This window comes from Lycorma delicatula, chromosome 11 (assembly GCF_047948215.1).
Source record: "Lycorma delicatula isolate Av1 chromosome 11, ASM4794821v1, whole genome shotgun sequence".
Taxonomy (NCBI): Eukaryota; Metazoa; Arthropoda; class Insecta; order Hemiptera; family Fulgoridae; genus Lycorma; species Lycorma delicatula.
The window spans coordinates 52,084,567-52,103,090 of record NC_134465.1 but is presented as its reverse complement, the minus strand read 5'-3'; the positions used below and the strand labels follow the sequence as shown (position 1 = coordinate 52,103,090).

Here is an 18,524-nt window from a genome sequence, read left to right as displayed (position 1 = left end):
AAATAAATAAATAAACACTTACTTTGCATTGCCCATAATGTAAAATTATTAATACCATTTCTATAAAGTTGACCGTGTAATGTACATTTTGGATTAGAACTAGGCTGCGGTGCGAATGCCCAAAGGGCATCAGAAATTTCATCAGCTATCCATCCTTTTAATAATTTAGAATTATTAAGAAGTACCGGTGTATTTGTAATCGATAACGATGGTAAAGTCGATAATCTTCCTCTTGGTACGTCGTAAATATTTTCTGATGATTGCAAATTCTTCAAAATAATGGATAATTTAACGTTACTATCGTAATATGTAGTATTTAAATTGTTTTCCTCTGAATTGTTATTACCTACAGTTTTGTCACATACATTAATAATATTTTTTTTAATAATTTGAGTGTCATTAGAACTGATTTCTTTTAATATTTTTGTATTATTCGTCAAATACTTGGTACAGTGTACAATCCTAATAATAACAGTAAATGTCACCAATAAACATGATATACATTTCATGATCACTGCCGAATTAAAATAACACAAGCCGATATGATACAGTAATAAATAATAAATGAACTAGAATTAGTGTAATACGAAACAAGATAAGTTCAATTATATATAAAAATAACACAAAACTAATAAATAATTAATAATATATAAAAAAACGAAAAAAATTGGTAGAAAATTGCCGATAAACGACTTACTAATCCGCAGGTCATGATAATTGTTCTACCATTTTCAATGTCGCAACGGGTTTAGCGAGCTTAACGGGTAGAATCTGGTTTTAAAACAAAAAAGTAGTTATTTAGTATAAACAAAAAATTGACTATTATATAAATGCAATAATCAGAAACCTGATGCTTCTAATATCCATATTAGGGAGTATATTCTTATAAAAAATATGTCAGGAATGGAAATCAATTGTTACAAATATAAATTCTTTAATTTCAGAAAATATTACACAAAAAAAAATTGTTGAGGTTGTAATAAAGAAGAAACAGATTTTTGCCGAAATATTATAATTTGGGTAATAAATAAAAGCAGTTAATAAAATAAGTTATTGAATTAAACCACTATTTAGAATGTACTACAAATAACTTTTAAAATATCTAGTTATAATCGGTTGATGTTTACGTCAATTTTTTTTATATTTAATTGTCCTTGAAAATGGTGTGCGCCTTATCCATCCATCCTGTTCTTTCCATTTAAAATTTTGGTATTTTTCGTTTTACACCCCCTATTTTTTTTTCGCATTTTTTCACATAAAAATTACTTAATATAGCATTTTTTATAATAATTTATGAATAAAAAATTAGAGAAAACACACTAATATAGTGGAAATTTTAAAAATATTAACATATTTTACAAATTATTCAAGGTTAGCGAGTGAAGGGAGGGTAGATAAAGTTTGGATAAATTATGTGTATAATTAAAAGCAAAAATTCTTATATTTTTAATATATTAATATGGAGAAAACTTTAAAATGATCGGTATAAAACCATAGTATGTTTTCTCTAATTTATTATTGGGTTATTTTTATTGAGTTATAGGGTTACTACGGGAGAGGACCGTACTCCACAGGGTATAAGAAAACGGCCTCATGCCATATTAAACGAACCACTGTGAAGAGGCGGTACGAGAGTCAAAAAATGACAAACCAGGCTTAGGAGCCTTTATATTGCGTAACCTATAAATGGAATACCGCACAAAAATTCCGGCCGCGAAAGTGACCGTTTTCTCAATTAAATTTTGTTAAAACTATAAAAAGTTAGACATCACCCCATACCGTCCCACGAAGAGACCACAATTTCATTTAGTCAGCATATGCGACTTCCTCTGGAGAACGTGGCGCATTTCTCCCTCCAAATAACTAGAGCTCCAGTAGGCGCACTCCTGCTAGCCCATAGGTGCTGGTACTGAGGGTATTTCAGTGGATGGACTGAAAGGGAATCACGCCGGGATTATTAGGCTCAAAAGCTTAGTCTATCACGGTCAGAACCAGTAAATAAATTACACCATGGTACATACGGATAGGAACGCAAATGATCAAATCCGTCCATAAATAAAACATAAAATTTATAACCGCCACTAAATAACAGATGAAATCCGCCCGATAATAGAAAGATACAGCAGCAAGGGACATTGTCCAGACTCTGCCATCTGTAGGGAGAAATATTGAAACTCCCGCCATTCTTGCGTTCCGTTCCTATGGTATTTCTCTAATGTTTTATTCATTAATTATTAAAATACTATAAAAAGGATTTAGAAGAAACAATGAACGGCATAGATGAAGTCCTACGCAACAACTATCGCATGAAAATAAACAAGAACAAAACAAAAGTAATGAAATGTAGTAGAAATAACAAAGATGGACCACTGAATGTGAAAATAGGAGGAGAAAAGATTATGGAGGTAGAAGAATTTTGTTATTTGGGAAGTAGAATTACTAAAGATGGACGAAGCAGGAGCGATATAAAATGCCGAATAGCACAAGCGAAACGAGCCTTCAGTAAGAAATATAATTTGTTTACATCAAAAATTATTTTAAATGTCAGGAAAAGATTTTTGAAAGTATATGTTTGGAGTGTCGCTTTATATGAAAGTGAAACTTGGACAATCGGAGTATCTGAGAAGAAAAGATTAGAAGCTTTTGCAATGCGGTGCTATAGGAGAATGTTAAAAATCAGACGGGTGGATAAATAGGTGTTGCGGAAAATAGATGAAGAAAGAACCATTTGGAAAGATATAGCTAAAAGAAGAGACAGACTTATAGGCCACATATTAAGGCATCCTGGAATATTCGCTTTAATATTGGAAGGACAGGTAAAAGGAAAAAATTGTGTAGGCAGGCCACGTTTGGAATATGTAAAACAAATTGTTAGGAATGTAGGATGTAGAGGGTATACTGAAATGAAACGACTAGCACTAGATAGAGAATCTTGGACAGCTGCATCAAACCAGTCAAATGACTGAAGACAAAAAAAAAACAACTATAAGTCATTTTTATATAATTTTTTTTTTTATATAAAAAATGTGAAAAATGGGAGGCTTAAAACGAAAAAGTAAAAAAAATTTTAACTCCATCAATCGCAACCAAATTTTTACTCATGATTCTTGGCATAATTGTGAAGGTTTCTAGAAAAATTTCATCTCGAAAAAATATATATGTGTATGCAGTGGTGGAGAGGAGATTTACCGGTTAGAGCACAAACTTTAATGAATTTAATTAATAATCTGTGAACTAAGAGTATCATTGTCTGTGCTGGGTTTGAACTGAATGAATCGAATAAATAATATTACAAAAATAATAGAATTAAATTTACGTTAAACAAAATAATATTAAATAATTCATAAAAAATTCTGTTTAACAATAATAAGGCTTCCCGTGTGGACTGCGTGTGAGGCTAGAATGTTGAAGTATGCGAGCATCTCGTGGAAGGCTAGATCAAAAACTACCATCAACTACCATCTAACTACAACTAGTAACAAACGGAGTACTCTTGGGACGGTGTTTTGGGAGGTTCGGTGGTACTCTTATATCTCTGCAAATAATCGTCTGATTTTCAAAATTCAAACGGGGTATTTGTTGCAGGTTGAAGGCTAAATTTTGCATGCAGCAGGTACTCTTGATCTCGATCAAATTACGGTTATTCAGATTTGTATTAATACATAAAGTTTATCTGTTTTCTTGTTATCGAATCACGCGAGAACCAACCAACCGATTACTTTCAAATTTACAGGATACATTCGTGTTATCCCAGGACCATCGACCGAGACCCTAGCTTCCTTGAAGGTTAAGATATTGAAAATAATCAATATTTCTTCTCTCTCAAGGTCGTTGAAGTTGTGAAATTCATTAAGAACAAAACAGATTAATCCTTTTACTTCATTATTATATTTCTGCCGTCACGGCAAAGAAATAAGTTATGATTTTTTCTTCGTCAAAGGTGTGTGTTCTTTTGTTACCGTAGTTACAATTATTCAATCTTTTGTAATTTAGTTTCTTTTTCAGTTTTCTATAAAGCTGAAAAAGAAATTTTTACAACTATGAGGATAAGTACAGTGTGGGGTTCCAGGGGGTAGAATCCTCTGGGTAGATGAGAGTGGCGACCGAAGCAACTCTGCGGGTGTCCAGGGCGTCGGTTCCTCTGGCAAATTGGGAGTGGCAATCGAAGCGAGCTCTGCGGCCTTAGCGTAGGCCCCTTGGCCCCAAGAAACCCTTGAGTTGGCTCCGGGATTCGCCTGGCTGACATGAGCGCAGAGGGTTCAGGTTCTGGCTAGACGGATGGGCTAGTACATTTATAATTTAATTGATTAAAACAGTTTACGGAATATTTCTGGGACTATAAAAATTAATTAGGCTTATTTATTTTAGCAAGTTCGACTTGTTCGTATAAAACACTAGATAGTAAAACGAATATATATCATAAAAATTATTTATAAAATATAATTATATTAATTATAATATTTAAAATATTAAAATTTATATTATATATTATAAATAATTTGTTAAAAATAATACATATAATAAAATTTAAAACTTATTACCGTAATTTTTTTTCTTAAATTTCGTTTATGTAGAATTAGCAAAGTTAAGTTAAATACTACTGACTGTGATAATTTTAGAATAAAAAAAAGGCATGTCTCTAGGAAAAAAACTGGACTAAGTCAGTTACAACATGATTCCAAAAAGTTCAAGAAGAAATAAATTTTGAAATTTTGTTTCAAAATAGCATACATTAACTAAGATTTATTAATTAATAAATTTAGATTATAAACTACTTATAGTTATAGATTTAGAATTAATAAAAGTGTTTATTATGGTTTACGAACCTTAAAGTCTTCCGTACGGTTACGAAGAAGGGTCCTATACCAATTATGTTTTAGGATTTCAGATATATTTCACATAAAATCGTGTAAACACCCCAGTCTTTTATCTTTTACCCCAGATTTTTCAAAAATACTAAAAATAGTGTTTTGGGACCTATTTTTTTTTAATTTTTCAAGTCAGATTTTGCATAAAACTTCTTTTTCTGTTTAGCCTCCATAACCAGTAAGGTATTTCTTCAGAGGATGGTATGTATACATGTAAATGAAGTGTCGTCTTGTATAGTCTCAGGTCGATCATTCCTAAGATATGTGGTTTATTGAGACCCAACCATCAAAGAACACCGGTATTCATGACCTAGTATTCAAATCCGTATAAAACTAACTGCTTTTTACTGGAATTTGAACCTTAGAACTCTCAACTTCGAAATCAGCTGATTTGCGATGACGAGTTCACCAGTAGACCAACCCGGTGGGTCAGTGGATAAAACCATTAGATTTACTCGTTAATTTGGGTCTCAAGAATTATAATCTTTTTTTTTATCGGTGTTGCGGAGAAATACCATTTACTTACTCCCCCACTGACACTCCCCCACCAGTGGGGGAGTGTCGGATTCGCATGGGTTCGGCTAGATGTTATTAAGAACCTATGTGTACTCGCGCCCTACCGATTAAAACTCTTACTTCACCGTTCCTCATCACCCGGGGCCAGTTTTGCAGTTAAGTATAACAGAACCCCGGGGTTACCAAAGCAGAGAGGCTTAGGAGTCCCACAACTTCATCACCGCCGCCCACCCACGCAAGCACGGACAGACGATGGCTCCACTGAAGTCTGTCCTCCACCCTCCGCTCAGATGTTTGATTACACTTCTGACTACTGCATTACGATCTACAACTGCAACTGTACTCACAGTTGAGTAATCACGTACTTGTATATCACTGGACACCTCAGTTGGAATACTGGTACTACTCTTCTCACTTGCTCAGGGGTTACCGGATTCTCCCCGCTTTAACACCACCGCCCAAAAATCTGTGAAAACATAGACAAACGGCAGTTCCACGAGAGGCTGTCTTTCATCCCCTTGCATCCTGCACCTTCCTATGCAGCACTGTGTATACAAAGATGGACACCGCGGAGAATTTATCACTGTCTATTAGCATTACTCCAATAACAATGCCTACGTCTATCTGACCAGTAATCACCATTCATCTTTTTCTTTCTCTTTTCCATCAAACGCATTGGAAAAAAACATGTTCAGCTGTGTCCCTCTGACCACAATATTGGCACTCCGGATTATCTACCTTGTGTCTTCCGAATAGGTAGGCACGGAATGAGTTGTGGCCGGTCAGGAATTGAGCGAACCAATAATTCAGCCCACTAAATCCCCTTCCGATACCCGGCCCGATCTCACCTATTAAATGCCGGGTCCATCGCCTTTTCGTGAGGTGAACCACTTTGTATGCCACTCTTCTATTAACTCATGTTACGCGTCTTCCTTATTCATCCCTTCATAAATTTTTACCCTAGCTCGAGCCATCTGCTGTATAGGTAACACCCCAGTAATTACAAACAATGCTTCAGTCAACACCGACGAATAGGCACATGCTATTCGTAACGCTATTTTTCCTTGTACTCCCTCTAAGAATCTCTTATTTCTGTCACTTCTCAGAATCCTGTGCCACACTGTAACACCGTATAACAATATATAATTCACCACATGTGAGAACACTTTCCTAATTGAAACCCGCGGTCCAGTAATTGTTCTTAATACTCTATTTAAACTTTGTACCACTGGTTTAACTTTAGTACGAACCTCCTTTATATGAAAAGTAAAGGCTCTTCTGTGGTCTAGCCACATCCCCAATAATTTGTAATTCTAACGAACTGGACCGGGCCTTTCTCAGTCACAAACGGAATATGCTTTATAATTTGTCTTCCCGTCATAGAGATCGCAACCGTTTTTTCGTGCGAGAGCCGGAGTCCTCTAGTTCTCATCCATCTATTTACCATATTTAGCGCTTCATTTTCTACTCTCGCTACCTCTTCCTCCTTCTTTGCAATGACTACTAGTGCAAGATCATCAGAAAAAGCTATTACTTGCACTTCTTCTGAGTATTCTAAGCGCAAAATCCCATATAATTTATGATTCCATAAAATGGGTCCCAAAACTGAGCCCTGAACACCCCACTTGACACTTAAAATTCAATCTCACTACTACCTATTCGGTATCCCAAAAATCTTTCTTGTAAGTATCTCTGTATCATTCGTCTGAGTTATGGCGGTATGCTTATCTTCATCATTTCGAATTTTAGTTTCCCACCTCAGCGAATTAGAAGCATTTTTTACATCCACTATTATGACTACAGGAATTCGGCGTGTGTGCCACGTGCCCTTTGCCGCGTTATCAACAAATTTCATCACCTCCTTCATCCGTCGCTGATTTCCCTGATCGAAATCCAAATTGTCACTGGCTAATACCACTTCTTTCTTCAATATAGGCCCGCAATCTCGCCTCTAACATTCTTTCTAACAATTTACCAAAATTATTTGTAACACAAATTAATAAGGAATTGTAGCTCCTGACCTATCTGGATTTTTGAAAGTGTATGTTTGGAGTGTCGCTTTATATGGAAGTGAAACTTGGACAATCGGAGTATCTGAGAAGAAAAGATTAGAAGCTTTTGAAATGCGGTGCTATAGCAGAATGTTAAAAATCAGATGGGTGGATAAAGTGACAAATGAAGAGGTATTGCGGCAAATAGATGAAGAAAGAAGCATTTGGAAAAATATAGTTAAAAGAAGAGACAGACTTATAGGCCACATACTAAGGCATCCTGGAATAGTCGCTTTAATATTGGAAGGACAGGTAGAAGGGAAAAATTGTGTAGGCAGGCCACGTTTGGAATATGTAAAACAAATTGTTAGGGATGTAGGATGTAGAGGGTATACTGAAATGAAACGACTAGCACTAGATAGGGAATCTTGGAGAGCTGCATCAAACTAGTCAAATGACTGAAAACAAAAAAAAAGACCTATCTGGTTTATTTATTAAAACCAGTCAAGAATTACAATCTGACTTAATTTTACCGGACACGCAGAAATTAGGGCGAAATCTTCGTCAGCCGATATTCATAAACGAAGTGTTTTTCAATTTATGTTTATATGAATCTTTTTTTTTATTTTCACCAGTAGAACATGCCTTGAAAGTTTTTTACATTCAATTTTATCAATCATTCTGTATGTCATCCTCATATTATTTGGATATGGGGTTTCTTATTGTTTATAAGTTGAATAGATTCCAGCGTATATATTAGGAATAAAATAATTAAAATAAAAGGAAAATTATTTTCTTTTTAAAATTTTTCTTTCAAAGTTTTCATAGATAAATTTTCTTATTTGTTTTTTACAACAAGAAAGCTTATTAGTTAATGATATTGTTCGTAAATAATACTATTATTAGATTTTAACCGGGTACAATTTTTTACTTTTACATTTTATTGTTTAACAATTCGAATTATCTGCTGCATCTATATAATAATATACATGTCATGTTGGGTAATAAATTAATTGGAATTTTCCCCGCAAGCGGTTGCAGTGAACCAAACCTCAACTGGGTTAACTGGAGAGATGTGGATGCTAAAAAACTACACAGGAAGTAGGGTACTCTAATGGGTTGCTTTTTAATATAATAGAAAATAAAGATCAGACCGGCAGCCTGACCTGCCATCCGGTAGGTGGGAAGGGCTGTTATAGTAGAAAGGATTCCCCCTACGCTGTTCTATGCTTAATTGCGGGCCCGGCGTAGGGGAAAAAATATACATCTGTACCATCATTCGAAATTTTCTTAAAACAAAGTTAACCTAATTAATTGATTAATAAAAATTGAAAAATAATTTTTATTATTTAAAACAATGATTCATTAACATATATATAAATAAAAATAAGTGTGACGTATTTTTATATTTTAAAATTTTAATAATATTATTATACTACTCCATGAATATAAAATTTTTGAAATTATTCAAACCAGTTTTTGTCAATAAAAATTGATGATAGATTATTTAACAATATTTCAATGTTGCTTATTCTCAACGAAGGTTATCAACTTTGTTTATATACATACCCGAAACGGAATGATACAAGTTAACTTGTTTAGAATATACTTTACTATTGGAATCATAGGGAATAAAATTTTTTTTATTTTTTATTTAAAAAAAAAAAAATGAACTAGTGTGAACTAGGTTTGCGTGCGTTGGTTAACGTAGTACGATACGTGGTGCTGCAGTAAATAATAGGTGCTTAACGTAAATATGAGGTGCTGCAGTTCCACAGTGCCCCAGACGCGAGCCGCTACTGCTGATGCAGTAATTAAATGAGTCTTAATTCCTGAAAATACGACCACTCTGATTCAGCCCATGGATCAGGGAATGATCGAAAATTTATAGCGTAATTAACGGAAAATATTTTTTCTAAATTTTATTTTTCGTGATACGAGTTTTAATTTAGAACAGCTTTGGAATACTCAATCAAACAGGCAAATTTTCAATACCGTCAACGCGTGGAATAACGTTTCAAATCAAAAATTGTTTGAAATTTGTAACAAAAGGTTGGTCTTCAGATGCAGCGAATAAAAGTAAGAGCGATGAAAAAACAACTGCTGAAAGAAATTTCTTCAAAATGTGTAACATTTTTAAAAGCTTTTATTTAACTCGCTTTAGGAATAATCAAATCTTGCAACTGCTATACCTTTTGATCTATCGTATGAAAATCAATGAAATTTGGTACACGTATGTATCTTCAAAAATCTTAACTAGAATTTTATACAGAAGAATTGAGAGGAGAGTGGAAGAAGTGTTAGGAGAAGACCAATTTGGTTTCAGGAAAAGTATAGGGACAAGGGAAGCAATTTTAGGCCTCAGATTAATAGTAGAAGGAAGATTAAAGAAAAACAAACCGACATACTTGGCGTTTATAGACCTAGAAAAGGCTTTCGATAACGTAGACTGGAATAAAATGTTCAGCATTTTAAAAAAATTAGGTTTCAAATACAGAGATAGAAGAACAATTGCTAACATGTACAGGAACCAAACAGCAACAATAACAATTGAAGAACATAAGAAAGAAGCCCTAATAAGAAAGGGAGTCCGACAAGGATGTTCCCTATCGCCGTTACTTTTTAATCTTTACATGGAACTAGCAGTTAATGATGTTAAAGAACAATTTAGATTCGGAGTAACAGTACAAGGTGAAAAGATAAAGATGCTACGATTTGCTGATGATATAGTAATTCTAGCCGAGAGTAAAAAGGATTTAGAAGAAACAATGAACGGCATAGATGAAGTCCTACGCAAAAACTATCGCATGAAAATAAACAAGAACAAAACAAAAGTAATGAAATGTAGTAGAAATAACAAAGATGGACCACTGAATGTGAAAATAGGAGGAGAAAAGATTATGGAGGTAGAAGAATTTTGTTATTTGGGAAGTAAAATTACTAAAGATGGACGAAGCAGGAGCGATATAAAATGCCGAATAGCACAAGCTAAACGAGCCTTCAGTAAGAAATATAATTTGTTTACATCAAAAATGAATTTAAATGTCAGGAAAAGATTTTTGAAAGTGTATGTTTGGAGTGTCGCTTTATATGGATGTGAAACTTGGACAATCGGAGTATCTGAGAAGAAAAGATTAGAAGCTTTTGAAATGTGGTGCTATAGGAGAATGTTAAAAATCAGATGGGTGGATAAAGTGACAAATGAAGAGGTATTGCGGCAAGTAGATGAAGAAAGTAGCATTTGGAAAAATATAGTTAAAAGAAGAAACAGACTTATAGGCCACATACTAAGGCATCCTGGAATAGTCGCTTTAATATTGGAAGGACAGGTAGAAGGGAAAAATTGTGTAGGCAGGCCACGTTTGGAGTATGTAAAACAAATTGTTGGGGATGTAGGATGTAGAGGGTATACTGAAATGAAACGACTAGCACTAGATAGGGAATCTTGGAGAGCTGCATCAAACCAGTCAAATGACTGAAGACAAAAAAAAAAAAAAATGTATCTTCGATGACAATACATCACTACGGTGTCGGAATTTGATATGACCCACCCCCACGCCCCCCACGCGCTGTCCCTACGCTAAATTCACGCATTTAGTTGAAAATTTTCATTTCTCATGAACTATCGTATGAAAATGATTGAAATTTGGTACACGTATGTAACTTCGATGTGTAAAAATAAATATTTTTACATTTTTTTTAATCTTAAAAAAATTACAAAAATATATTTGATTACATATAAAAAATTATTTTTTAAAAAAGCTTTTATTTAACTAATATTAATATTAACATTAATAAAAAAAGGAAACAAATTAGAAAAACCCTCTAAAAAGTAAAAAATAAGAATTAAATCAAATTGAGAATTTTAAACAAAAAAATATAATATATTAACAAATATAAAAATGCACTGAAAAGTCAATAATTAATTATATAAATATCAAATAAATAACCTTGCTGTCCTTGACAGAATAAATTTTAATTTATTGACAGATCATATATTTTATTATGTAGACGGGGTGCGCCTACCCATTTTAGTAATATATGGCAATTCAGCGATGGGCCCGAAAGCGAGTGGTGTAGGGCATCACGCGGTTAGGTACGCTCTAGGAGCTAATTATGATATTGGTCGCTGAACCGTTTTGAGGAACACTAGTCGTTTGCGGTATGGTCATTCGGTCTGTTGCTTTAGGGCAACCGAATGGGGTGGTGGTGTGAGAAATGCCAGACAAACCAACGGATTCTTAGCTCGGATGTGAACCAAGTCTTAAACCGTCCTGGTGTGTCCGCTCGAGTGTGGGCCGTGTCCTGGATTCATCGTCGAGGTGTGTGCCGGGTCCTTTTCGTCCTGAACGCTTCGCTCGGGTATGAACCTTGTCTTCTTGGTGATTTTGCTCGGGTGTGGACCGAGTCTTAACCGTCCCGGAATGTTCGCTCGGGTGTGGGCTAAGTCCTGTAGTATTCGTCGAGGTGCTGGCCGGGTCCTCTTCATCCTCGAATCTTCGGCAAGGTGTGGGCCGTGTCCTCTCTGTCGTTGTGTCGCTCCTCTTTGCTGAGAAATTCGTCTGGAAATAAATCACATTAAAATATGCATGCTAAATATTCCGTTATCTGTTTGTTCTAAAGTTTTATCATAATGTTTCACAAATTTTGACAATATTATACTACGTTTATAATATAAAGAAAGAAAATATAAAAGTTATAATTTATATTATAAAATTAAACTATTTCTTATATACTTTAAATCCTATTGTTTTAACGTACATCAGTAAACATTCACATAAGTAAAAAATATAAGTTGCAGTTACGTTTCAGTTGTGTTTAGCATTTCATATTTCTTTTATTTTAGATATACTAACTAATATATATATATATATGTGTGTGTATACATATAATTTATAAAAATAATCTTACAGAAGATAAGTTTAAGAAAATTATTAATTTAATGTGTGAATCCTTAGCACATTAAAAAAAATAATAAACGAAATTTAAACTTCAAAATATATAACTGGATAAAAATATAACTGCTGTACAGATATAAGAAAAGTAGCCTGATTCAATCAATTAATTTAAACATAAAATATAGTTATTATTTTATTTTTATTCTTAATTCTAGCCTCCGGGTGATCAAGTGGTTAACTAGCCATCGAATACCTGATATATAATAGCTGATTTTTGATATCGAAGGTACGGAATTTCAAATACTAGTAAAGGTTAATTGCTTTTATACGGATTTGGCTACTGAACTGTGAATAACGGTGTACTTTTTGATTGGGGTTCATTTAACCACATGTCTCAGGAATGGTCGGTCTGAATGCGTACAAGATTACACCTCATTTACGTCATATATGTATGATCGTATGCATGTGATTGCAACGTACACATTAGAAAATTAAAAAAAATGTAACCTGAAAAAAGAAAATTATAAAATGTCAATTAAGGAAATTGAAGAAAAATGATTAACTTAATATATATTGTGGTAATATAAAATGAATACTTCAAATATTCATGTAAATTATTAAAATTTAATTTGTTATTATTTTTAAAATATTATATTGTTAATATCTATCTATTCAACTATATTGTTTAAAATTAAATACTTAAATATTTATTTGTTTATTTAACTCATCAGTACATCACGAAATAACAAATTTCTAGTATTAAAATTATTACATTATTATAATTATATCACATTATTGGCATGAAATAATTGTACAAACAATTATTTCATGCCAATAATGTTTTTACTGTAATTTCCCATTTTAACTTTTATAAATATTATGTTTATTTATATATGTTGAAAAAAAATATTTTTAACAAATAAAAAAGAATAATAATAAATAATATGGTCTCACAAATATAACGTTAAAACAAAGTAAACGAAAGAAAATAACTTATAAAACGTTTCTGTACAATTTCCATTCAAAATATAATTATTGCTTAAGTAATACGCATTCGAAATATTTACCACTTAAAAACAACTGCTTTTAACATTTACAACAACATTTTTCTGTTAAGGTTTGATGTGTTTGTTTTTAATAAAAGTTTATTTTTTTTATTTTTCATACCAGATTTCTTAGAATTAAATTCTTTACAAGTTTTGTAAATAGAATTTTCGCACTTATTAGTCGTTTAAGAAACTTATTGTACTTCAAACCTAAAAACAAAAACCTGTTTTCCTTCGCGAATTTTTTTTATTTTCTTTGGATATCATGAAAACTACAGGATATATACAGCTTTGGGACCTGTTTTATTATAATGTTTCAGGTCAAAAAACATACTCATCGGGTTGGTCTACTGATAAACTCGTCATCGTAAATCAGATAATTTCGAGGTCGAGTGTTGTAAAGTTCAAACCCTAGTAAAGGCAAGTTACTTTTATACGGATTTGAATACTAGATCGTAGATACCGGTGCTCTTCGGTGGTTAGATTTCAATTAACTACACAGCTCAGGATTGGTCGACCTGAGACTGTACAAGACTACACTTCATTTACATTCATACATATCATCCACATTCATCCTCTCAAGTAATCTCATAGGGTGGTTACAGAGGCCTAACAGAAAGAGAGAGAGTGAGTGAGAGAGAGAGAGAGAGAGAGAGAGAGAGAGTGAGAGAGAGAGAGTGAGAGAGAGGTCAAAAACATAGGAGATCATCAAGTTTATTCTTTATATAACGCCTTAAAAGTTTCAGTATGTCCCCATTTCATCGAGGGGGAACTGAAATCTAGGTGAAATTTGCTTATGTTAACTGGATAACAAAGCGTTTTCGGACATATGTTTGGATGAACTATTTCCTTACTTCAAGGTTTACTCGTTCCCAAATTATTTTCCTTTCCTTCTAAATTTCTCAATATAATAAAATTTCAAAATATTTTTCTTCATATTTCCCTTTATTACATGGATGTGTGTGTGTGTGTGTGTGTGTGTGTGTGTGTGTGTGTGTGTGTTTGTTGTGTGCGCGTGTGTGCTTTTGCGTGCAAAACAAAATATAAATAACATTTATATTTTGTTTCTTAATTATAAAGTTAAAATACAGTTTTTATGTAAGTATGGGTAAATATTTTTTTAATAACATTATCAATCGTAATTACTCTTTTCATTATTTTTACCGTAGTTTTATCAGTAATTTCTTGATGGATAAACAATATTTAAAATCATATTCCATGCATATTTACACCTAAAAGAAAACCTTTAAAAATATTAACTTTAAATAGATTAGTTTTTACAATACAAGAAACTAGCTTACTAGAAAAAAAATAATGAGTAAAAAACAAGAAATCCGATTACTACCAAGAATAATTATGAAAAATGAACAAAAAAATTGTTAAACAAGTTTATTTTTATTTCTTTTCAGTATGATTAAGTTAGTCAGCCATTTGCGATTTAATAGTACTTCTACATTTAAGTTTTTAGTCGGGTGCCTGTGTAAGCTATATAAAATGTTGACTTTAATGGCCTCCCCGCTTTGTTAAAACTAACAGGCACCCGAATACAACATAAAATGTAGACGTAATATTACATTTTTTCATCACAAACTAACTTACTCTCTGATGTGAGAAGTGTACAGGTAATTACGTGTATTTCTCCCTATCGGCGTATTACACATTTTTTTTTGGACATGCTTTTTCGAGATAGGTTGGCCAGATTTGGTTTGGTTAATTCAGGCTTAGGTCCGTAGTGTAAAGCCTCTGATTATGTGTGCCGTGTCTTTTAATGTCTGCCCCAGATAAGAATCTGAACGTACGTAAACAGAGAGCTTGCGAGGATCAATTGTGGTTTTGATCTACAAACTAATTGGAAAACCGAAAGGGAATTGGACACAGTTGCTGACTTTCATAGATTCTTAGCCATTCGGAAGATGGCTGAGGGGGTCTGATGGTGTTATAGATGTATAGATAGAATAGTAACTCGGATTTCTAGGGTTCCGCCTGGAGGCTTACTTCGCGAATATAGGCGTTTCGGCATCGAGCTCCAGTTAACTGAGATATTCGCTGTTAGGATAAGATGAATGTGTAGAGAACTCTATGATGGAGCTGCGGAGTGGAAGGTGTAGGCATTGACCTCGCTCCAGAAAGCGGATCAGAGTAGAGAGAGATAGGGTATGTTTTTATTAGGGGCTTATTAAATTTCTATTATAGAACAACGATGCGATCAATACTTGGTTTCTTGGTATGAGGATAGTAGTTTTGGTTTTTAAAAACTCAATCAAGCAATGATCTGAGTGCATAGTCTAATTGCAGTTAGATAAAGGAAGAGTTTTTGAAACCTTCGGTGTTAGAAGAAAACACAGGGATCACACTTCCGCAAATCGGTAAATTTTATAGACGAGGGTTGTAAGTTATGATAGGTGGTCATGATTGGAAGAGGCCATACAAAGGTGATAGTAGGTTGTGTAAATACACTGGCGGAAATGTCTGTCAAGATATTTGCATCGGTGGCATTCTGACAGAGGCCAAACCGATGACTGTATTGCGTTATCAAGTTTAGAGGGTTAGAGAGTCGAAAAGACGACCTCCGGTAAAGCCCATCAGGGCTAGAAACTGAGGGGGATGTGACGACCGGGTTCGTCACAAAGTCAGTATCTTCCTCTACGAGGGTCAGGATGTATCCTGAAAAAATGCCTGGAAGAAAACAAAGAAAAACTTATTTAACTATTTTTTGTTCATTTTTCATAATTTTTCTAGGTAGGTGTATAATAGCCACGACACATTCCTGCTTCCTTTTGTAGAGCACATTTTTCAATTTTATCTAAAAACGATGAATTTTTAAAAAAAGTCACAAAAGCCAAAAGGTGTTTCTGTTTTGTTTCATGGAATTACCAGTTTATAATTTGAAAATGCTGTAACTTTTTAATTTTGTTCCTCAGTATATTGCCCTCCTTCTAGATAAGACAATCAAGATAGCTCAGTTACTTCCAGATAGAAGACCCAAAATTTGGTTGTAATTGGTTGGATCAGTAAAGCTACAGAAGGGAACAAACAAACATTAATTAAATACATTACCACCTCTTATGGATACAGTCAGATAAAAATCGGCAATTATCTTTTACATATATACATTTTTTTCATACCGATATTAAATATTCTTTATATTATCAATCAAACTGATAAATTATTAATTCAAGAAATATGTTCTGTAATATTACTCCTTTTTTTAAAATTGAGTATCATTTATACATTTTTCATCTGAAAAACAATTTAAAACACATTAAAATAATGCAGAATATTTTATAACTGAAATTAAACTATGATACTGTTTAGAAGTAGAGATGCTTCTAAACAGATGGTTACGTAGGTGTCTGCAACTAAAGTTCTATATTACACTGTGATTAGCTCAGTAAGGACATTGAAAGAAATGTCATCCCAAAACATTTTGGATCCTTATCCAAACTTTTATTGAAATATTGCATTCAGCAAATCTTTCTCCTGTCCTTCTCCACGCCCGTTGCCGTCCATCCAAAGAAGCAAACATATTCTAGTCTCATCCATGAACAATACTCTACAATTCTTCTATCATCCATCTGATGTGTTGAGTGAAGTGAAATCTGGCCACCCATGTTGTTGGGTAATTAGTGTTTTATTTTGCAGGCATTCGGATGCTTAATCCTGACTCCATAAGTCTTCTTCGTACTGTTCGGTCAGATATTAAAACAAGAGTAGCTTCTCAAAGTTGTTTATTTAGTTTAACTCTTGTAATCTTCCGGTTTTCCAAAATAATTTTCATAAAACGATCACTTCTGTAATCGATACAGTGTGGATGACCTTGCCCAGATCTCCTTGTGTGACTACTGGTCTCATTGAGTTGTTTTAGCATTTGACTTACAATTGATTGGCATACTTCTAACAACTGAGCGATGTATTTCTGATTATAACCCTCATCGAGAAATGTAGTAGCCCTAACAGCTTTTATATCACATAAAGTTTTAGCTCTGTTCATAATTATGTACCTTACTCACTGTGAAAAGTACCAGAAATAAAAATAAAAACCTGAACAAAAGGGGAGTGAAGCAAGGATGCTGCAAATCAACACTGTTTAGTTATATCTGGAAGAAATAATTAAATACTGTCTGAATGGGAAAAGAGGAATAAAGAACAGGGGAGGAAGAATGTATATGTTTTGCTGATTACATGGCAGTACTGGTGTAAACTATATGAAATACTTGTTGACTTACATGATGAAGCTCGCAAATATCAAGGTATGAGGATAAACAAGAAAAAAAACAAAATGTATGGTATTAGATTGAAAAGAGGAGAGGATTAACATTAACATAGGAAGTGAAATTTTAAAGCAGGTGAAGAGATTTCAGTATTTAAGGAGCTTTATAAGTGATGACCTGACTTGCACGGTAGAATTTTTTTTTTTTTGGGGGGCTTGATATCGCCACATAGGCTTGAAGCTTTTGCTTGGAACATGGAAATGGAATTTTCTAGTGTATGAAAAATGCCATGCCTCACCGAGATTCAAACCTGGGACCTCCAGATGAAAGACAGATGCTATCATTCCACCATGGAGATCGGCAGAAATTAAGGACAAGAATATCAAGAAGTAAGATGGTATTTAATAAGGGAAGACTGCTTTGTGGAAAGATAAACTTAGCATTAAGGAAGAGATTAATGAAATTTTTTATTTGGGATGTGATGATCTATGGAACTAAAACGTGGATGATGAGAAAGACAGACAGTAAACAAATAGAGGATTTTGAGATGTGAGTGTAGGACAGAATGATAAATGTCAGATGGTAAATCATTTAACAAATGAGGAAGTATTAAGAAGAATCAGAGAGAACAGGAAGATTGCTAATTGTGATTGAATATAGGAAAAGGAACTGACTAGGATATTGTATGAGAAGGTGGATAAATTAGTGGATGTGATAGAAGGCTTGATGAATGAAAGGAAAGGAAGAGATTTCAAATGGTGGATGGGATTATGAAAAAGGGAAAATATGCTGAAACAAAGAAGTTAGCAAAGAGTAGAACAAAGTGGTGAGCAACAGCCATGACAGGACCTGTCCTAAAGACAAAACACAATGAATTAATGAATATAACCAAACAATTAAAAAGAAATAAATCTCCTACATAGTCACCACATTAAAACACATTAAAAATAGGGCAATCGGGTATAAAAAATGGCATATAATATCCAGAAATAAA

The 18,524-nt window shown here is 33.5% G+C and overlaps 1 protein-coding gene across 1 annotated transcript in view; it reads right to left on the bottom strand.

Annotated features, from left to right (window-relative positions):
* Positions 1–17,310, bottom strand: part of LOC142331937 (nose resistant to fluoxetine protein 6-like) — a 67,058-nt gene extending 49,748 nt beyond the window's left edge. Inside the window, exons 1-3 of the mRNA XM_075377990.1 lie at positions 17,197–17,310; positions 6,829–6,996; positions 23–269 (exon numbers count right to left, since the gene is read on the bottom strand). Of these exons, the coding sequence (XP_075234105.1) occupies positions 23–269; positions 6,829–6,996; positions 17,197–17,310 (529 nt within the window). The remainder of the gene's footprint in view (positions 1–22; positions 270–6,828; positions 6,997–17,196) is intronic.
* Positions 17,311–18,524: the final 1,214 nt, after the last annotated feature.